Source organism: Bombina bombina, chromosome 8 (genome assembly GCF_027579735.1).
Source record: "Bombina bombina isolate aBomBom1 chromosome 8, aBomBom1.pri, whole genome shotgun sequence".
In the NCBI taxonomy this organism is placed as follows: Eukaryota; Metazoa; Chordata; class Amphibia; order Anura; family Bombinatoridae; genus Bombina; species Bombina bombina.
The window spans coordinates 48,591,172-48,614,580 of NC_069506.1; the positions used below are offsets into that span (position 1 = coordinate 48,591,172).

General features: G+C 39.8%; 1 protein-coding gene across 1 annotated transcript in view; it reads left to right on the forward strand.

Annotated features, from left to right (window-relative positions):
• Positions 1-322: 322 nt before the first annotated feature.
• The window catches only part of FAAP20 (FA core complex associated protein 20), a 51,320-nt gene continuing 28,233 nt past the window's right edge, over positions 323-23,409 (forward strand). Inside the window, exons 1-2 of the mRNA XM_053689867.1 lie at positions 323-511; positions 1,229-1,348. Of these exons, the coding sequence (XP_053545842.1) occupies positions 420-511; positions 1,229-1,348 (212 nt within the window). The 5' untranslated portion in view covers positions 323-419. The remainder of the gene's footprint in view (positions 512-1,228; positions 1,349-23,409) is intronic.

Here is a 23,409-nt window from a genome sequence, read left to right on the forward strand (position 1 = left end):
ATCGGGTCTGGGGGGTGTCCCTATAACCCTAGGAACGCCCTCCAGACCGCGATCAAATCCAAGAAGCGCAGAAGGCTTCAGGACAGCCGTTGGCTATGACGTTCTATTCCGTCATAATGGCTCTAAGGCCCAGTGTAATTATGACGGAATAGAACAGCATAACAGCGTTAAAAGGTTAAAGTGAAGGTCAATATTGATGAATTAGTGCCCAGTTTTTAATAATCCTATTAAAAACAAGGGCGCTTTAATTCATCGAAATTGACATTTCACTCTTTTTCTTCAAAAACTTACCTTTTCATTCTGGCAGCCGCTCCATCGATTCCCATGGCCGTCGGAAGTCTCTATAGACGTCAGAAATGATGAATCCGTCTTCCTCCAATCACGGCTTCCCCGGGGGAATCTTGGCCTGATACAACGCCATGATTGGAGGAAGCCAGATTCGTCATTATGGACCCACGAAGATGGCTTGCGACGGGCGGAGGAAGTGCTGGAGCGCTGCCAGGATTAAAAGGTAAGGTTTTGAAGAAAACAAGTGAAATGTCAATTTTGATGAATTAAAGTGCCCTTGTTTTTAATAGGATTATTAAAAACCGGGCACTAATTCATCAAAATTGACCTTCACTTTAATTCATCAGTTGTAATGAAGATGTACTATGTTACTTTTTAATATAAATATGAAATTCAAATACCCAGGCACTTTTGTTCTAGCTAGGGCGTTGATTGAAAATAATTCAAACCGTTAACTCCCAGAAAAATTGACTTTTGAAATGGGCTGCAGAGCATGGGGTATTTGAATTTTTATATCTATATTAAAAAATTAATTATAGCGCATTTTCATTACAACTGATCTATATTTATAAAGGGTAGAGTTTACCATCACTTTAAGTTTGAACTCCCTATCACTTGATAAATATACTTACAGAGTACACAACTGGTACTGCTGTATTGGTTTTCCTTTTTTAATGTAAACATTTACTTCAAATTTGTAAGAACCCCCCCCCCCCAAAAAAAAAAAACGCATTTAAATGCTGCACTTTTTATACAGATGATAGAACAAATTTGAGCACACTCAAATGTTCAAAGCAAATACATTAAAGTTCTTATAATTTTTTTTTTTAAGATTTAAAACATTGTTTTATCTGCGTATCTAAAATTGGTAATATGTTGTGTAACCACAGTTCTGCCACAGTTGAGTAAGTACATTTTTATATCTATTTTCCCTATGCAGCATATTCAAGATGTCTGAGGATAGGGCCGCTAAGCTGAAGCTGAAGAGGAGGAAAGGATGCGCAGCACAGGACGCACAGGTTTCCGTGGCCGGGCTACAGGCTGTTGCTCCAGTGCCAAGGTAAGATCTATGTTCGATACTTTCACAGCCAGGATTAACTAAACCTTCTACTGCAACAAGTTTGTCACAGCCAAGCCAGTGGGTGCTCCTTGTACACCCCCATAGGAGGATACAGACAGTAATTCTAGCATACCCATGTATGTTCATCAGCCATTTCCTCATCTAGAGCACTGGTTTTCAGGCCTCCCCAACAGGTCAGATGTTCAGGATAACTTTGATTAATAACCATGTTTACTAATCAACTGATTATTTCACCTGTTCTCTAGTTCATATATCCTCAAAATTTAGCCTGTTTAGGAGGCCTGAAGACGACAAGTTTGAAAACCAGTGATCTAGAGTGACCCAGGTGGACAACTATAACTATGCATTTAACTCCTTTCAAGTTTTAAACATGAAGCAAAATAAATAAAATACACATTTATTTTCACTCTAGCATGCCCCTTATAAGGGCAATAAACACTTCTTGCTTTTGTGCAAATATTTTGCTTTTCCCACACTTTCTATAGAAACCCAAAAGCAAGTTATGTAACAAAGTTTTACAAAGCAAAAGCTTTACACAATATCAAGAGGTGTTTAACCCCTTCTACCTATTGGACGTAGCTACTACGTGTCAGGGTATTTTACTCAGCGTACCCTGATAATGTAGTAGCTACGTCCAACCTTCTGCCTCATGCTGCGGTCCCAGCTGTCAGCTTTGACATCTGAGACCACAGCTAGAGGCAAAAGGCACCTGCCTTCATATGGTAAGGGAGTGCTAATTGTGCCCCCTTTACCATACAAAGGTAGATTGCCGATGTAAACACTCTTCGTCACTGTTTTCATCAGCTTGTGGTTCTACTTTGGTGGTGTAGGAGGGAGGTGAGTGAGAGAGCATTGCTGGATGGGGAGGAAGGCGGGAATCCTTACCTACGGAAAAATAAATGATTAGTGAGAGAGGAGGACGGATGGGTTCCCTACACTATGGAAAGGGGGGTCTTTAACACAATCCGTAGGGGGGGATCGCTACATTATAGATTTTTATTTAACAAATACTAAAAAACTAAATAAATAAAACCTCTACAAACTGCCGCCAGTACCTAAGATGGTGGCTTCTAGTCAGAGGTGGGAGGTTTAGAGAGCTACACTACAGAAATAATAATTAAAAAAAAAAATACTCTCCCTAAACTGCATACTGTTAGACTGTCTGCCAATATCTAAGATGGTGGTGACCAGTGGGAGTGAGGGAGAAAAGATGGCTGTTTGGGAGGGATCAGGGGTGGGAGGGTAATCTTTGCACTACAGCTAAAATTAACCTGACAAGCTACCTGATTAATCCGTTCACTACTGGGAATTACAGAAGTGTGGTGCGTAGATGCAATTAGCAGCCCTCTAATTACCAAAAACAATTTCAAAGCCAAGCATGTCTGCTGTTTCTGAACAAGGGGACCAGAAAAGCTTTTACAACCACTTGTTTTATGACTGTAGTAATTGTGTGTAAATAATTTCAATGAGAAACCCAAAGTTTGTGAAAAATTTAAAGGGACACTGAACCCAAATTTGTTCTTTCATGATTCAGATAGAGCATGGAATTTTAAGCAACTTTCTAATTTACTCCTATTATCAAATGTTCTTCATTCTCTTGGTATCTTTATTTAAAATGCAAGAATGTAAGTTTAGATGCCTGCCCATTTTTGATGAACAACCTGGGTTGTCCTTGCTGATTGGTGGACAAATTCATCCACCAATAAAAAAGTTCTGTCCAGAGTCTGAACCAAAAAATAAAAGCTTAGATGCCTTCTTTTTCAAATAAAGATAGCAAGAGAACGAAGAAAAATTGTTAATAGGAGTAAATTAGAAAGTTGCTTAAAATTGCATGCTCTATCTGAATCATGAAAGAAAAAATTTGGGTTCAGTGTCCCTTTAACAATTTTTAGTATGATCGCATTTGGGGCAAAACGGTGGCATGAAATATAGAAAAATGGGTTAGATCAATACCTTGGGTTGTCTATTAAATTAAATATATAGTGTTGGTTGGTAAATATTAAAAAAACACTATTTCTTTTTAAATGGAATGAGAGAAAAATGCTAAAAATTCTCTGGTACTTTGGGCAAGTTTTTCTCTAAAATTCACGGTCCTTAAAGGGACAGTCTACAGCAACATTTGTTTTTGTTTAAAAATATAGATAATTCCTTTATTACCTATTCCCCTGTTTTTCACAACCAACACGGTAATATTGATACACTTTTCACTTTTGTGATTGCCTTGTATCTAAGCCTCTGCAGACTGCCCCCTTATTAAAGTTCTTTTGACAGACTTGCATTTTAGCCAATCAGTGCTGAGTCATAAATAACTCCACGGGGTGAGCACATGAACTAGCACTGTCTAGCTGTGAAAAACTGTAAAATACTTTATCTCCTGTAAAAACAAGCAATATCGACCAAAAACGTCAGCGCTAATTAAAGCTAAAGACAAATGTTTTAATAAGACAAATATACATATAAACAGAAAAGAGTGCGCACTCTGAAATCTTTAAATTAAAATCTTAAAAGATCACATAAAACAAATTAGTAAATAGGAGAAGCATATACTTTCTATATAACAATGTCCTCTATTCCATTAGGACGTATAGTGCAATCTGACCATGTGACTCGTTCAACCAATCGCAGTCTGATATAAGCGTCTTTGGAATAAGTAACTGTTGCCGTGATATGAATCTTTCCAGCTCTTATAGGAATGTGAAGCAGTGTATTACACATAAAGTTTCTAATTTGTAAGAGTTGTTACTTACGTTTCTTTCCTCAGACCTGAGTATTACCTTTTTTGTATCTCTTTGTTCCGTCTGTAATAAAGACAGAGAAAATACTTATAATTGATTCCTCACACTGACAAGGCAGTGTTCCATTTTCAATTCAATTACAAGCTTGGAATTAATTCTTCCCGCTGACCAGGCAGTGGCCGTATCTGAGTAGGTAACTTGTAAGTTCCTTACACTCAAAAGGCAATAAAATAAAGTGTCTTTGCTACATCTTAAATTGTACTTGATTCTATTTCAACACGGAATAAAACTTATGATCTATTAAGATCTCCCACACTGACCCAGCGTTTCTTCTTGAATCAAATTCCTCGTAAGATCCTTTCAGTCTGTGACCCGCTGACCAGGCAGCGCTCCGTGCTAGTATTCAGAACAGTAGTTTTGTAACATTCATTCTCCTTATGAACACTACGGTCTTCCAACAATCTGTGGTACACACCGGAGGAACATATTGTTTACAAAAGATATTCCATGCCGTTCAAATGTTCCTGACGGCTTTCCAACTACGCTGATATGTCCGGCACCAGCAGCAATAAATTATCATCAACGCGTTTCAGCTTTAACCAAGCCTTTCATAAGCTGTTTTTTTTCTTTTTTTATTGTGAGTTCTATATGTGTTTTTAATAATTAAAGTTTTTAACCCATGCCGAGTGAGAGGCTGGTTATGGTCCTTACATAACACTGCTGTATTTGAGTTTTGCAAGAAAGCTTTTAACTACGTGATTAATAATCTGTGAAGTTGCTTGGAATAACTGAGGAGTTAAACAGGATTTCACTATTGTGTATTTCTTTCTCTTTTATTTTTCCTGAGTTGATGCTGTGGCTTAAAACCCCCAATTTTTTTTCATGATTCAGATAGATCATACAATTTTAAGCAACTTTCTAATTTTCTCCTATTATCAATTTTTTCTTCGTTCTCTTGCTATCTTTATTTAAAAAGAAGGGATATAAAGCTTAGAAACCAGCCCATTTTAGGTTCAGTACCCTGGATAGCGCTTGCTTATTGCTAACCAATAAGCAAGCGTAACCCAGGTCCTGAACCAAAAATGGGCCGGCTCCTAACCTTTACATTCCTGCATTTTAAATAAAGATAGCAAGAGAACAAAGAAAAATATGCTTCATTCTCTTGTTATCCTTTGCTGAAGGAACAGCATTGCACTACTGTCAGCTCGCTGAACATATCTAGTTAGCCAATCACAAGAGACAAATGTGTGCATGCACCATTTACCAGCTAGCTACCACTAGTGTAGGATATGTGTATATTCATTTTCAGCAATGGATACCAAGAGAACAAAGCACATTTATGATAGTGATTTCAAAAGTGTCTTAAAATGTCATGCTCTATCTGATTCTTGCTAGTTTAATTTTGACTTTCCTATTCCTTTAATTTCCCTTTTAACATTAGTGCTCTCCACAGAAAATGTAGCCAACCATGTAGCATTATGAATTAGCAATATTATAACATTTTCTGTTATTTATAAATGTTTCTTATCCTAAAGCACAATTTTTTTTATTAAAATGTGTGCAATAAACATTGAATAATTTTAGCTGCATGAGTTTTAGCTGGGAGATCAGTAAAATGACTTGGCTGGTGTGTCAATTAAATAGGACCTGGGGAGAACACTGACTATAGTTGAGTTAAATGGGCCCAGTATATCATATCTCACACCGCAAACGCTAACTGCTAGTAGCACAGACAAACAGTAAATACAACTTCAACCCGTTTGCAAAATGAGTTTTGTAAATATTAAATATTTGAATGTTTGTAAAAGGGACACTGTACTATAAAATGTTTACCCTTATTGTGTTCTAAATAACTTGTTTTACCTACTGCAGATTATTCGTGTTTGTTTTTTGTATTTAAAATAGCTGGTTTTGCTCATCTAAACCATCACCTATTGTTCTCTAGGTATGTCCATAGCAGTGGGCTGAGCCTGCAAGTAAATACCTTCTAATGCTATCTTTTGGCTAGATTACAAGTTTTGGAGTACAGCTATACCGCTGAAAAATTGGCCATTGCGGGTGGAATGTCCGGCAACACATATTACGAGTCGTGGCGGTATAGCTATACCACAAGCATTTTAGCCTGTAACGCAACGTCCATTCCCCACTCAAAAAAATGACGTTTGAGTGTGGGATTTTCATAGCGCCTGTATTACAGGCTGTGTGGTCCGGCTAAAATGCTTGTGTTACAGGCTATACCGGCATGATCCATACCGCCATCTGAGAGCAGTAATTATGGATTTTGTGTAACAAAAATGTTTCACAAAACTCATATCTAAAGTGTTACAAAGTACACTAACACCCATAAACTACCTATTAACCCCTAAATTGCCACCCTCCCGCTTCGCAAACACTATATTAAACTTATTAACCCCTAATCTGCCACCCACCCACATTGCGACTATTAAATAAACCTATTAACCCCTAAACCCCCGCTCCCCGACGTCGCCGACACTAATAAGTTATTAACCCCTAATCTGCTGCTCCCTGACATTGCAGACACCTAAATAAACCTATCAACCCCTAAACCGACACCCCCCCCACATCGCCAACACTATAATAAAGTATTAACCCCTAAACCTCCAGCTCCCCACATTGTAATTACTAAACTAAACCTATTAACCCCTAATCCGTCGGCCCCCCCACATCGCAAAACACTAAATTAAACTAACACCCCTCACTTTAAATTAAAATTACAATATAACTATCTTTAAAAAAATATAAACTTACCTATGAAATAAAAAAATACTAAGTTTAAACTTTAAATTAACCTAACATAACTATTCTAAGAAAAAATGAAAAAAAAATAGCAATTAAAAAATCTAAATGACAAATTTAAAAAAATAAACACTACGAAAAAATTAAAAAACTCTAAAATTACAAAAAATAATAAACACTAAATTACAAAAAATAAAAAACTCTAAGATAACAAAAAATAAACAAAATAATAAAAAATAAAAACAATTACACCTAATCTAATAGCTCTATAAAAATAAAAAAGCCCCCAAAATAAAAACACCCCCTAACCTACAATAAACTACCAATAGCCTTTAAAAGGGCCTTTTGTAGGGCATTGCCCTAAGTTAAACAGCTCTTTTACCTTAAAGAATTACTAAGCCCCCCCGCTAAAAGTAAACCCCCCCCACCCAACCAACCCCCCAAAATAAAAAACCTAACTCTAAAAAATCCTAAATTAACCATTGCCCCTAAAGGGGCATTTGTATGGGCATTGCCCTTAAAAGGGCGTTCAGCTCTTTTACTGCCCTTAAAAGGGCATTCAGTTATTTTACATGTGCCCAAAGCCCTAATCTAAAAAAAAAACCCACCTAACACTAACCCCAGAAAATCTGCTCACGGTTCCTGAAGTCCGGACATCCATCGTCATCCAGGCGACGAGAAGTCTTCATCCATCTTGGGGATGTCTTCTATCCTCATCCCGGCGGCGAAAGTTTTGATAGAATAGTTATGTTAGGTTAATTTATACTTTAAACGTAGTGGTTTTTCTTTTGCAAGATGTACCGAGTCCACGGTTTCATCCTTACTTGTGGGATATTATCCTTCCTAACAGGAAGTGGCAAAGAGAGCACCACAGCAGAGCTGTCTATATAGCTCCCCCCTTAACTCCACCCCCAGTCATTCTCTTTGCCAGCTCTAAGCAGGAAGGGTAAAGTGAAAGAGGGTAAACAGGCCAAGAAGCCTGCTGCTGCCACTAAGACAGCATGAAGGGGTAGCCCCCGATCCGGTCCCGGATCTAGTAGGGGGCAGACTCTCTCTCTTTGCTCAGGCCTGGGCAAGAGACGTTCAGGACTCCTGGGCCGTAGAAATTGTAACCCAGGGGTATCTTCTAGATTTCAAGGATTCTCCTCCATGGCGGAGATTCCATCTTTCTCAATTGTCTGTAAACCAGACAAAAAGAGAGGCGTTCTTACGCTGTGTAGAAGACCTTTTTACCATGGGAGTGATCTGCCCAGTTCCAAAAGCAGAACAGGGGCAAGGGTTCTACTCCAATCTGTTTGTGGTTCCCAAAAAAAGAGGGAACCTTCAGACCAATTCTAGATCTCAAGATCCTAAACCAATTCCTAAAAGTTCCATCCTTAAAGATGGAAACCATTCGGACTATTGTACCAATGATCCAGGAGGGTCAATATATGACCACCGTGGACTTAAAGGATGCGTATCTACACATTCCTATCCACAAAGATCATCACCGGTTCCTCAGGTTTGCTTTTCTAGACAAGCATTACCAGTTTGTGGCTCTTCCCTTCGGGTTGGTCACGGCGCCAAGAGTCTTCACAAAGGTGCTAGGGTCCCTTCTGGCGGTCCTAAGGCCGCGGGGCATAGGAGTGGCGCCTTATCTAGACGCCATCCTAATTCAAGCGTCGACTTTCCAACTAGCCAAGTCTTACCCGGACTTAGTGTTGGCCTTTCTAAGATCTCATGGATGGAAGGTGAACGTAAAAAAGAGTTCTATTTTCCCTCTCACAAGAACTTCATTTCTAGGGACTCTGATAGACTCGGTGGACATGAAAATATTTCTGACGGAGGTCAGGAAATCAAAGATTTTGACCACCTGCGGAGCTCTCCATTCCATTCCTCGGCCGTCAGTGGCTCAGTGTATGGAGGTAATCGGTTTAATGGTAGAGGCAATGGACGTAGTTCCATATGCTCGCTTACATCTCAGACCACTGCAACTATGCATGCTCAATCAGTGGAATGGGGATTATGCAGATTTATCTCCTCAGATAAATCTGGATCAAGAGACCAGAGACTCTCTTCTTTTGTTGTTGTCACAGGATCATCTGTCCAAGGGAATGTGTTTCTGCAGGCCAACGTGAGTCATAGTGACGACGGACGCCAGCCTATTGGGCTGGGGTGCAGTCTGGAATTCCCTGAAAGCACAGGGTTTGTGGACTCAGGAGGAGGCCCTCCTACCGATAAATATTCGGGAATTAAGAGCGATATTCAATGCTCTTCAGGCGTGACCTCAGCTGGCTTCGGCCGGATTCATCAGATTTCAGTCGGACAACATCACGACTGTAGCTTATATCAATCATCAGGGGGGAACAAGGAGTTCCTTAACGATGATAGAAGTTTCCAGGATAATCCGATGGGCAGAGACTCACTCTTGCCATCTATCAGCGATCTATATCCCAGGGGTAGAGAACTGGGAGGCAGATTTTCTAAGTTGTCAGACTTTTCATCCGGGGGAGTGGGAACTCCATCTGGAGTTGTTTGCGCAACTGGTTCAGCTATGGGGCACACCAGAATTGGATCTGATGGCGTCTCGTCAGAACGCCAAACTTCCTCATTACGGATCCAGGTCAAGGGATCCTCAGGCAGTACTGATAGATGCTCTAGCAGTACCCTGGTCGTTCAACCTGGCTTATGTGTTTCCACCTTTCCCTCTCCTTCCACGTCTGATTGCAAGAATCAAACAGGAGAGAGCTTCAGTGATTTTGATAGCACCTGCGTGGCCACGCAGGACTTGGTATGCAGACCTGGTGGACATGTCATCTCTGCCACCATGGACTCTGCCACTAAGACAGGACCTTCTGATTCAAGGTCTGTTCAAGCATCCAAATCTAATTTCTCTGCAACTGACTGCTTGGAGATTGAACGCTTGATTTTATCAAGGCGGGGTTTCTCTGAGTCGGTCATAGATACCTTGATTCATGCCCGAAAGCCTGTCACCAGGAAAATCTATCATAAGATATGGCATAAATATCTTTTTTGGTGCGAATCCAAAGGCTACTCATGGAGTAAGATCAGGATTCCTAGGATTTTGTCCTTTCTTCAAGAAGGATTGGAGAAAGGATTGTCAGCTAGTTCCTTAAAAGGACAGATACCTGCTTTGTCTATTCTATTGCACAAGCGTCTGGCAGATGTCCCAGACGTTCGGGCTTTTTGTCAGGCTTTAGTTAGAATCAAGCCTGTGTTTAAACCTGTTGCTCCGCCATGGAGTCTAATTTTAGTTCTTCAGGGGGTTCCGTTTGAACCCATGCATTCCATAGATATTAAGCTTCTATCTTGGAAAGTTCTGTTTCTAGTTGCTATCTCTTCAGCTCGAAGAGTCTCTGAACTTTTTGCATTACAATGTGACTTGCCTTATCTTGTTTTCCATGCTGATAAGGTGGTTTTGCGTACCAAACCTGGGTTCCTCCCTAAGGTTGTTACTAACAGGAATATCAATAAGGAGATTGTTGTTCCTTCTCTGTGTCCTAATCCTTCTTCTAAGAAGGAACGTTTATTGCACAACTTGGACGTGGTTCATGCTTTAAAGTTCTATTTGCAGGCAACCAAAGATTTTCGTCAAACATCTTTGTTTGTCGTCTATTCTGGAAAACGTAGGGGTCAAAAGGCTACGGCTAACTCTCTTTCCTTTTGGCTGAAAAGCATCATCCGTTTGGCTTACGAGACTGCTGGACTGCAGCCTCCTGAAAGAATTACTGCTCACTCTACTAGAGCGGTGGCTTCCACATGGGCTTTTGAAATTGATGCTTCTGTTGAACAGATTTGTAAGGCTGCGACTTGGTCTTCGCTTCATACCTTTTCCAAATTTTACAAATTTGATACTTATGCTTCTTCTGAGGCTATTTTTTGGAGAAAGGTTTTGCAAGCAGTGGTGCCTTCCGTTTAGGCTCCTGTCTTGTCCCTCCCTTCATCCGTATCCTAAAGCTTTGGTATTGGTATCCCACAAGTAAGGATGAAACCGTGGTCTCGGTACATCATGCAAAAGAAAACAAAATTTATGCTTACCTGATAAATTTCTTTCTTTTGCGATGTACCGAGTCCACGGCCCGCCCTGTCTATTCAAGACAGGTAGTATTTTTTATTGAAAAGTTCAGTCACCTCTGCACCTTATAGTTTCTCCTTTTTCTTCCTTGTCCTTCGGTCGAATGACTGGGGGGTGGAGTTAAGGGGGGAGCTATATAGACAGCTCTGCTGTGGTGCTCTCTTTGCCACTTCCTGTTAGGAAGGATAATATCCCACAAGTAAGGATGAAACCGTGGACTCGGTACATCGCAAAAGAAAGAAATTTATCAGGTAAGCATAAATTTTGTTTTTATTTCACAGGTAAGTTGTTATTTATTTGAAGATAGTTATATTGTAATTTAAATTTAGAGGCGTGTTAGGTTTAGGGGTTAATAGTTTAATTTAGTGTATTGCGATGTGGGTGGGCCGGCAGTTTAGGGGTTAATAGGTTTAGTTTAGTAGTAACAATGTAGGGGCTGGAGGTTTAGGGATTAATAGGTTTAGTTTATTAGTTGCGAGGCTGGAGGTTTAGGGGTTAATACTTTATTGTAGTGTTTTGCGATGTGGGGGACGGCGGTTTAGGGGTTAATAGGTTTATTTAGGTGTTGGCGATGTCGGGGGCGGCGGATTACGGGTTAATAACTTTTATTGATGTTAGGGAGTGGCGGAATGGGGTTAATAATTATATTTAGTGTCGGGGAGCGGCGGAATAGGGGTTAATCAAATTTTATTTAGATGTCGAGGGAGGCTAATTTGGGGTGTTTAGACTAGGGGTTTATGTTAGGGTGTTAGGTTTAAACGTAACTTTCTTTTCCCCATCTCAGAGACGTCTTCTATTGTAAATCAATAATGGGATTGGGTCGGGGGGAGCTCCTATGCACATCCTCCAGCCCGTCATCCCATTTAGCAAGCCTCTATGGCTTCAGAACAGCCGTTAGGATGCCATGGAACGTCCTAGCGGTGCTAAAGCCCAGCACAGTTAGGACAGCATGGAACCTCCTAACGGCAGGAAGGGGTTAAAGTAGTCTCGCTGGATAAAACAGTGATTTTTCTTGGATCTGTCAGATTGCCAATACAAAGGATTGACAGTGGGCGTTCTGGGCATTTTTCACCCAAACTGTGACTCAGTATGTTAATTTAGAAAGACGTATTTGCCCGTGGGAAGTACTTTCTCTCATGATCATGGGGCCTATTTAACAAATGTCTGTCCGACATGATCCGATCAGCGGATCATGTCTGACAGACATCGCTGAATGCGGAGAGCAATACGCTCTCCGCATTCAGCATTGCACCAGCAGCTCTTGTGAGCTGCTGGTGCAACGCCGCCCCCTGCAGATTTGCGGCCAATCGGCCGCTAGCAGGGGGTGTCAATCAACCCGATCGTATTCGATCGGGTTGATTTCCCGCAATGTCTGTCTGCCTCCTCAGAGCAGGCGGACAGGTTATGGAGCAGCGGTCTTTAGACCGCTGCTTCATAACTGGTGTTTCTGGCGAGTCTGAAGGCTCGCCAGAAACACGGCCCTTCAAGCTCCATACTGAGCTTGATAAATGGGCCCCCATGTCTCTTTTGCTCATGTTAAAGTGGATAGTTTTATAGAGGCTGTTTTCTTCTTTGATTTTTATTCCTTTGTTTAGTAATGTTTTTAAAATATTTTTGTAATGCCGGTATTCTCGACAGTGGAATTGGTTCTGTGCCGTGGGAAGTTAACAGTTATAAATTATTGAATCTAGGCCAACATTTAATCCAATCTGTGTTGGTCTCTTCAAATAATGCAAGTGATAAGTGGAGTTTAGCCATTGAAAAACAGTTGCAGCATACAAGGTTTTAATCTATTTGTAAAAGCTTTCAGAATTGGCATGAATGTTAATTTATTGCAACACTGCACACAAATCTTGTAATTATTATGTGTCGTATGTTCATTTAATTGCTAACATGTTTTATACAATTAAAAAATGTATTTAATTTCCATTTAAAGGGACATGAAACCCAAATGTTTTTCTTTCATGATTCAGATAGAGCATACAAATTTAAATAACTTTCCAATTTATTTCTATTATCTAATTTGTTTCGTTCTCTTTGTATCTTTTGTTGAAAAGGCTCAGAAGCTACTGATGGTGGCTGCACATCTATGCCTCTTGTTATTGTCTCACCTGATGTGTTCAGCTACCTCACAGTAAAAGGATTATAGTGGAAAAAGTTACTTGCTCTAATTCGTTAGCACGTGTAATTTTATTACTAGCAACCCTGCAACTTTGTATTCAAACCCTGCTAAAGGCTTAAATGCATAAAGTAGTGCTTGAGAGCTGCAGAGAACTGCTGGTCCTGAGACTATGCTATCAGTGAGCCAATCTGCATTGGTAGTCACATGACCCTTTGCTGCTGCTGATTGGCTCACTGCCAGTTTCCAGTTTTTTGCAGCTCTTTGGCAGGACTTTAACTATGTTTTAAAAGGGACAGAAAACGTTTCCATCGCTGTGCAATGTGTGCACATGCAGTACCTAGAGACGTGCATATATTTGTTATTTAGCATTCGCTATTTGCACAGAACTTTGTGTGTCGCGCTTTTACTTGAATAAATCCGGCACTGCAGACCGTCGCCATTTTGGGTAGGCGCTCATGTCTTTCGGCATTAAAGAAACGCGAAAGATGGCGGTCACAAGCCCACTGTTCACATCTTGTATCCCTCCTGTCTGCCGCCGCCGCGTTGTTTTGAAAAAAAGAGGATTTTCAAATCACATCCCATGTACTGCATCACATTAGAAGTGAAGCAACATTTTTAAAAAAAAATATGCTTTAATGAAACACATTTTATTTGGACACTAGTATGTCCCTTTAAATCCATAACATGTATATGTGGTAGTAAGGGGTACTTAAAACAAATATATTTTATAATATTATACTGCATAATATGCTTGATGCTGAAAACATTGAGATTCACTGATGTAAGCCATACACAAAAGCAGTTCATTTACCATTTTCTTCAGTACTGAAGTTGCTAAGAGGGATAAAGATTAAGCACCTTGCAGTCTCCATTGATGTGACGTTGTCAGTACCAGGAAGCCGAGAGCACACGCAGACGATCTAACCGAGCCCAGCAGTGTGTGAATGAGGTCAGATGATGCGGGAAGACAGCTGTCAAGTGAAAAACAATCCAGTATTTCCTAGGAAACCCCAGTACTAGGTGCATTCTGTTTATGCCGCCAGAGGGAAAAGCGATGCTTTTGTTTGTGCGGTTTTGTTTACTACTATAACTTGAATTTGTACACGTCTCTGCATTGCGTCATACTCTGGGGTTAACTAAGGGCCACAGCCTCTTTGTCAACATAAATCAAAGTGACCTTTTTTTCCTGTAAAGGCAGCTGCCCATTCAACCTGGCGCTTGATCTTTTTCAGATGCTGCTACCTCCTGCTTTATTTTCAAATAATTGGTCAAATATGCGCAGTGTTTTCAGTTCACTTGAACAAAGTAGGGAGAAGAATAACACAAAAAACTGTGTTCTTCATGAGGGCCTAGATTACAAGTGGAGCGCAACATATTAGTGCGATTGTGCGTTAACATGGTGCGAGCGCAATCAATAATGCTTCTAATTTTTACATGTAAATTTGTCGTGTCATGCGTTAAGTTGTTCATGTAGTTCAGTCCTATCCTATTCATAATAATGGTTTACGTCAAGTCTTAAAAAGCACTAAATTCTAAAGCTGTATTGTGGTTGAGTGCAATACTTAAAGGGACACTGAACCTATTTTTTTTTTTTGTGATATAGATAGAGCATGCATTTTTAAACAACTTTCTAATTTAAGCCTATTATCAAAATTTTCTTCATTCTGTTGGTATCTTTATTTGAAATGCAAGAATGTAAATTTAGATGCCGGCCCATTTTTGGTGAACAAACTGGGTTGTTCTTGCTGATTGGTGGATAAATTCACCCACCAATAAACAAGTGCTTTCCATGGTCCTGAACCAAAAAAATAGCTTAGATGCCTTCTTTTTCAAATAAAGAAAGCAAGAGAACGAAGAAAAATTGATAATAGGACTAAATTAGAAAGTTGCCTTAAATTTGCATGCTCTATCTGAATCATGAAAGAAAAAATTTGGGTTCAGTGTCCCTTTAAAGGGATATGAAACCCAACATTTGTCTTCCATGATTACATTTTAGATAGAGCATATCATTTTTAATAATGTTCCAATTTTCTTGTGTTACCCAGTTTACTTCATTTTCTTAGTATCCTTTTCTGAACAAGCAGCAAAAATCAACTGGGAGCTAACTGAATTCAGTGGGTGAGCCAACGACAAAAGGCTTATATGTGTAGTCTCCAATCAGCAGCTATCTCCCAGTAGTATATTGTTGCTCCTGAGCTACCTAGATATAATTTTCAACAAAGGATACCAACAGAACAAAGCAAATTAGATAATAGAAGTAAATTAGAACGTTGTTTAAAATTCCGTGCTCTACATGAATCAAGAAAGAAAAAGTTTGGGTTTCATGTGTCTTTAACTCACTACTTGTAACACAAGTGCAACGAGTGTGCTAATAGCATTCCTTGCTATAGGGTGCCCCAAAAACGTTTTGTCTGCATTAAGATACTTTGCTGAAAATATTTAGCAATCCACTTGTAATACCAGATGTGCGTTATCCTTTGAGTAAAGTCATGCAAAAGATAATTCACCCTGCATTATTGATTGTGCTCTACTTGTAAATTAGCATGCCATAGTACATTAGAGCGTGTAATATTTGCCTTACCTTGTTACCTACCGAAAACAATGCAAAATCATAAATTTCTCAAAGGGACAGTCTAGACAATTATACACTTCCATGATTCAGATATGGCATGAAGTTTTAAACAACTTTCCAATTTACTTTTATCATCAAGTTTGCTTTGTTCTCTTGAAATTCTTAGTTGAAAGCTAAACCTGGGTAGGCTCATATGCTGATTTCTTAGCCCTTGAAGGCCGCCTCCTATCTGAATGTATTTTGATTTTTTTTCACCACTAGAGGGCATTAGTTCATGTATGCCATATAGATAACACTGTGCTAACGCCCGTGGAGTTACCAAGGAGCCAGCACTGATTGGCTAAAATGAAAGTCTGTCAAAATAACTGAAATAAGGGGGCAGTCTGCAGAGGCTTAGAAACAAGGTAATCACAGAGGAAAAAAGTGTATTAATAAAACTGTGTTGGTTATGCAAAACTGGAGAATGGATAATAAAGAGATTATCTATTTAAATCATAAAAATTCTGGTGTTGTTTGTCCCTTTAAAGGTAAATTCCAGCCAAATTTGGAATTCACATGGATGCATTTCAGTTTTGAACAGAAGCATTTTTATAATATACATGTATTATCAAAAGTGATTCTAATAAAATCTGTAACTGTTTCAAAAGTGTATTTAAGTATGATTTGTGCACCAGCATTTTAAACACAGCACTTGTCTGAGAGAGCCCTTAGTACTTTGTACCATCTGGTAATGACTCAATTTGTTAATTGCTGACATGACACATGCCCCACTGGTGCTCTGAGCAGATGCAGTATTTAAAATGCTGGTGCACTGAGAATATCCAGCTATGCTTCACATGCACGTGTAGAGAGAACTAAAACAGTGATAACTTTTACGAGTATATTTCAAATAGGTTTCTATTCTAATATGTAATTAATCTATGTGCATTTCAGTTTTGACCGAAATGTCCATTTAATCCAAAAATGAAATGTGCACCGTTGATGAGAAACATCAAGGTGATTTGGCGGATTTAGCTATTTATATCACAGGTTGAAAGACCTCCAAAACCATATGTGTCTTTTTACGGGATTAAAAGTGTTTATTAATATTGTTTTATCTTTAATTGATTGAGGAGGTAGCATTTTTTGTATCTGTTTTGGGGGAAGTTGTTTCCTAATGTCATGTAATATTATGGGGGTAATGTCAGTGTATTTTGTGTGTGGCCAAAAACAATGTTACCTTCTCAAACCTTTTGAGATACTAGTTGATAATGAGAAAAGTGTTGTCTGGTGTTTTAAAATGTCCTCATTATCGAGAATTTTAATAAATATGATTGGCGAAGCAAGACAATCACCCTTTAGGTACAGGGACATTTTCACCAGACTGATCATGGAATAAAGTGCTGCTAATAAATAATAAAAATGGCTGATTCTGAATGTGTCAGCTTTAAAAAAAAAAAAAACTACTAATCTGCAGCCATTAATTAACATGCTGATAATGATCAAACTATAGATTGGGATCAACCCTAATGGAAGCTACTGTCAGTAATACAAAAATAACAAATAAATGTCATTTTTGCTTTAGACTTTTCTTTTAATTATGCACAGTAAAAAAAGCCTTTAATGTGCCACACTCTGCACAGATCAAGTCTCTTAGGAAACAATGGACATCAGAATTCAATAAAAATAAATAAAAAATATTTATTTAAAAAAGAAAAACAACTTATGAAAGGGTACTTAACACGTTTCACGTCTTGTAAATGGCCAGTTCCTCAGAAGCCCAATGAACAACTAATTTATCCATTTAAAACGGCTACCCTTGATAAACAAATTCACATGCTTTTATAGACCAGAGGTCGAATTCTATTTCACTGCACGTGGATAAAATAAAACAAAAACAGGAAACTTATCATTTCCATGTCAGTCTCTAGAGCAGTGATTTTTAACCTTTTTTTTGCCGTGGCACACTTTTTTACATTAAAAAATCCTGTGGCACACCACCATCCCAAAATTTTAAAAAAATCACACATTGTAGCCTAATACAGCATATATATATACACATACACACGAACACACACATACTGTATGTATTGTGCTGTTATGCCATGCCTCCTACAAACTACCCCTGCACTGGGAGTAAAAAACAAGCAAAGTTTAAAAAATATGTCACACTGTTGTCAGTCTGCCGTGGCACACCTGAGGATCTCTCACGGCACACTAGTGTGCCACGGCACACTGGTTGAAAAACACTGCTCTAGAGACTGTTACAGTATTGCTAACGCCATCTAATTGTACATATATTAGATTATTTGTGGTATAAAGTCATATAGAAATATTGTAATATTTACCCTACCCTTATTTTTAATAAGATCAGTTGGCAGATTATCATCCTTTTGAATTTACCTGATATTAAAACTCATTAGTGTGCACGTGTGTTTACCACTTTATGGCAGCAGTGTTTGCAACAATGTTTGAAGCAGTCCTATACATGGTTGCAAACACTGCTGCAATAGAGTGGTAAAGACACATGCACACTCCTGAGCTTACTTAGGTTTACTCTCTATAACAAAGAAAATGTGATAATATAAGTAAATTGGAAATGTATTTTTGTTTTAATCGGTAAAGTCATAATTACACGTTCATGATTTAGTCAGAGCATACAACTTTAAACAACTTTCCAATTTACTTCTATTATTTAATTTGCTTCCTTCTCTTGTTATCCTTTACTGAAATGTTTATCTAGGTAAGCTCAGGAGCAGCAAAGAACCTAGGTTCTAGCTGCTGATTGGTGGCTTCATATATATACAGATTGTCATTGCCTCACCCATGTGTTCAGTTAGAAACCAGTAGTGCATTGCTTCTCTTTCAACAAATGATACCAAGAGAATTAAGCAAATTTGATAATAGAAGTAAACTGAAAAGCTACTTAAAATTGTATTCTCTATCTGAATCATGAAAGCAAATTTCTTCTGTTAAGTGTGATCAGTCCACGGGTCATCATTACTTGTGGGATATTAACTGCTCCCCTACAGGAAGTGCAAGAGGATTCACCCAGCAGAGTTGCTATATAGCTCCTCCCCTCTACGTCACCCCCAGTCATTCTCTTGCACCCAACGACTAGATAGGATGTGTGAGAGGACTATGGTGATATATTTAGTTTTTATATCTTCAATCAAAAGTTTGTTATTTTATAATAGCACCGGAGTGTGTTATTCCTTCTCTGGTAGAATTTGAAGAAGAATCTACCTGAGTTTTTCTATGATTTTAGCCGGAGTAGTTAAGATCATATTGCTGTTTCTCAGCCATCTGAGGAGAGGTAAACTTCAGATCAGGGGACAGCAGGCAGATTAATCTGCAAAGAGGTATGTAGCAGTTTATTATTTTCTGACATGGAATTGATGAGAAAATCCTGCCATACCGTTATAATGTAAACTCAGCCTTGAATGCAGTAGATGTAGCTGATATCAGGCTGTCATGTATGTATATTTTACACTTCAGTTTTCTGGGAAGTGGTACTTCTCTGGCTTTTAAACTGTATACATAGACTTAACCTATTTTGCAGGGACTTGCAATAGGTTTTAAATGACAATTAATTATTGAGGTAAAACGTTTTTTTGCTGGCATGTAAAAACGTTTTTTTCTCTGAGGTACTGGGTGAAGAAATGTTTTGGGCACTTTTTTTCCACTTGGCAATAGTTTTGATTTAAATTAGAGCAGTTCACTGATCCCTCTCACTGTTATGTGTGTGGGGGAGGGGCCATTTTGGTGCTTTCACTATGCATCAGAAAAACTCAGTCAGAGGTTCATTTTCTTCCTGCATGATCCGGTTCATCTCTACAGAGTTCAGGGATCTCAAGAGTCTTTTTTTTTAGGGAAGTAATCATTCACAGCAGAGCTGTGCTGACTGTATTGACTGTGATATAAAAAACGTTTATTTGTGTATTTTTTTCTGCTGCCTGGGTTAGTTATCATTTGCTGAGGGGAACAATCCTTTGCTAAAACTGTATATTCTGACAAAGATTGATGCTATAACTTAATTATTTTATCTGTTATAATATTTTCTGTGCTTCTTAAAGGCACAGTTCGTTTTCATATTATTTGTAAAGTACTTTGAAAAGTATTTCCAAGTTGCTGTTTATTTGCTAGTGTGTTAAACATGTCTGATTCAGAGGAATATCTCTGTGCTATATGTGTTAATGCCAAAGTGGAGCCCAATAGAAATTTATGTACTAAATGTATTGATGCTACTTTAAAAAATAGTCAATCTGTACAAATTGAACATATTTCACCAAACAACGAGGGGAGAGTTATGCCGACTAACTCGCCTCACGTGTCAGTACCTGCATCTCCCGCTCAGGAGGTGCGTGATATTGTAGCGCCGAGTGCATCTGGGCGGCCATTACAAATCACATTACAAGATATGGCTACTGTTATGACTGAAGTTTTGGCTAAACTACCAGAACTAAGAGGTAAACGTGATCACTCTGGGATGAGAACAGAGTGCGCTGATAATGCAAGGGCCATGTCTGATACTGCGTCACAGTTTGCAGAACGTGAAGACGGAGAGCTTCATTCTGTGGGTGACGGTTCTGATCCAAATAAACTGGACTCAGACATTTCAAATTTTAAATTTAAGCTTGAGAACCTCCGTGTGTTACTAGGGGAGGTATTAGCGGCTCTGAATGATTGTAACACAGTTGCAATCCCAGAAAAAATGTGTAGGTTGGATAAATATTTTGCGGTACCGACGAGTACTGACGTTTTTCCTATACCTAAGAGACTTACTGACATTGTTACTAAGGAGTGGGATAGACCCGGTGTGCCTTTCTCACCCCCTCCTATATTCAGAAAAATGTTTCCAATAGACGCCGCCACACGGGACTTATGGCAAATGGTCCCTAAGGTGGAGGGAGCAGTTTCTACTTTAGCTAAGCGTACCACTATCCCAGTGGAGGATAGCTGTGCTTTTTCAGATCCAATGGATAAAAAATTAGAGGGTTACCTTAAGAAAATGTTTGTTCAACAAGGGTTTATATTGCAACCTCTTGCATGTATTGCGCCTGTCACGGCTGCAGCAGCATTTTGGTTTGAGTCTCTGGAAGAGACACTTCAATCATCCACACTAGATGATATCACACACAAACTTAAATTCCTTAAGTTAGCTGATTCATTTATTTCAGATGCCGTAGTACATTTAACTAAACTTGCGGCTAAAAATTCAGGATTCGCCATTCAGGCACGCAGAGCTCTGTGGCTAAAATCCTGGTCAGCTGATGTTACGTCTAAATCTAAATTGCTTAATATTCCTTTCAAAGGGCAGACCTTATTCGGGCCCGGCTTGAAAGAGATTATTGATGACATTACAGGAGGTAAAGGTCATGCCCTGCCTCAGGACAAGGCCAAAGCCAAGGCTAGACAGTCCAATTTTCGTTCCTTTCGTAATTTCAAAGCAGGAGCAGCATCAACTTCCTCTGCACCAAAACAGGAAGGAGCTGTTGCTCGCTACAGACAAGGCTGGAAACCTAACCAGTCCTGGAACAGGGGCAAACAGGCCAGAAAACCTGCTGCTGCCCCTAAGACAGCATGAATTGAGGGCCCCCGATCCGGGACCGGATCTAGTGGGGGGCAGACTTTCCCTCTTCGCCCAGGCTTGGGCAAGAGATGTTCAGGATCCCTGGGCGTTAGAGATCATATCTCAGGGATACCTTCTGGACTTCAAATCCTCTCCCCCAAGAGGGAGATTTCATCTGTCAAGGTTGTCAACAAACCTAACAAAGAAGGAAGCGTTTCTACGCTGCGTACAAGATCTTTTATTAATGGGAGTGATCCATCCAGTTCCGCAGTTGGAACAAGGACAAGGGTTTTACTCAAATCTGTTTGTAGTTCCCAAAAAGAGGGAACCTTCAGGCCAATCTTGGATTTAAAGATCCTAAACAAATTACTAAGAGTTCCATCGTTCAAGATGGAAACTATTCGAACAATTTTGCCCATGATCCAAGAGGGTCAGTACTTGACCACAGTGGATTTAAAGGATGCTTACCTTCACATACCGATTCACAGAAGTCATTACCGGTATCTAAGGTTTGCCTTTTTAGACAGGCATTACCAGTTTGTAGCTCTTCCATTCGGACTGGCTACGGCTCCAAGAATCTTCACAAAGGTTCTGGGCACTCTTCTGGCGGTACTAAGACCGCGAGGAATTTCAGTAGCTCCGTACTTAGACGACATACTGATACAAGCTTCAAGCTTTCAAACTGCCAAATCTCATACAGAGATAGTACTGGCATTTCTAAGGTCGCATGGATGGAAAGTGAACGAAGAGAAAAGTTCTCTCTTTCCACTCACAAGAGTTCCCTTCCTGGGGACTCTGATAGATTCTGTAGAAATGAAGATTTACCTGACAGAGGACAGGTTAACAAAACTTCAAAATGCATGCCGTGTCCTTCATTCCATTCAAGAGACCAGAAATTCTCTTCTATGGTGGCTTTATCGGCCACATCTGTCCAGGGGAATGCCATTCAGCAGGCCAGACTGGTCAATTGTAACAACAGACGCCAGCCTACTAGGTTGGGGCGCTGTCTGGAATTCTCTGAAGGCTCAGGGACTATGGAATCAGGAGGAGAGTCTTCTTCCAATAAACATTCTGGAATTGAGAGCAGTCCTCAATGCTCTTCTGGCTTGGCCCCAGTTAGCAACTCGGGGGTTCATCAGGTTCCAGTCGGACAACATCACGACTGTAGCTTATATCAACCATCAGGGAGGGACAAGAAGCTCCCTAGCAATGATGGAAGTATCGAAGATAATTCGCTGGGCAGAGTCTCACTCTTGCCACCTGTCTGCAATCCACATCCCGGGAGTGGAGAACTAGGAGGCGGATTTCTTAAGTCGTCAGACTTTTCATCCGGGGGAGTGGGAACTTCATCCAGAGGTCTTTGCCCAAATACTTCCACGTTGGGGCAAACCAGAGATAGGTCTCATGGCGTCTCGACAGAACGCCAAGCTTCCGCGCTACGGGTCCAGATCCAGGGATCCGGGAGCGGTCCTGATAGATGCCTTGACAGCACCATGGACCTTCAGGATGGCTTATGTGTTTCCACCTTTCCCGATGCTTCCTCGATTGATTGCCAGAATCAAACAGGAGAAAGCATCAGTGATTCTAATAGCGCCTGCATGGCCACGCAGGACTTGGTATACAGATCTGGTGGACATGTCATTCTGTCCACCTTGGTCGTTACCTCTGAAACAGGACCTTCTGATTCAGGGTCCTTTCAAACATCAAAATCTAACTTCTCTGAAGCTGACTGCTTGGAAATTGAACGCTTGATCTTATCAAAGCGTGGTTTTTCTGAGTCAGTTATTGATACCTTAATACAGGCTAGGAAGCCTGTCACCAGAAAGATTTACCATAAAATATGGCGTAAATACCTATATTGGTGCGAATCCAAAGGTTACTCTTGGAGTAAGGTTAGGATTCCTAGGATATTGTCTTTTCTACAAGAAGGTTTAGAAAAGGGGTTATCCGCTAGTTCCTTAAAGGGACAGATCTCAGCTCTGTCCATTCTGTTACACAAGCGTCTGTCAGAAGTTCCAGACGTTCAGGCTTTTTGTCAGGCTTTGGCCAGGATTAAACCTGTGTTTAAAGCTGTGGCTCCACCATGGAGTTTAAACCTTGTTCTTAACGTTTTACAGGGTGTTCCGTTTGAACCCCTTCATTCCATTGATATAAAGTTGTTATCTTGTAAAGTTCTATTTTTAATGGCTATTTCCTCGGCTCGAAGAGTCTCTGAGTTATCAGCCTTA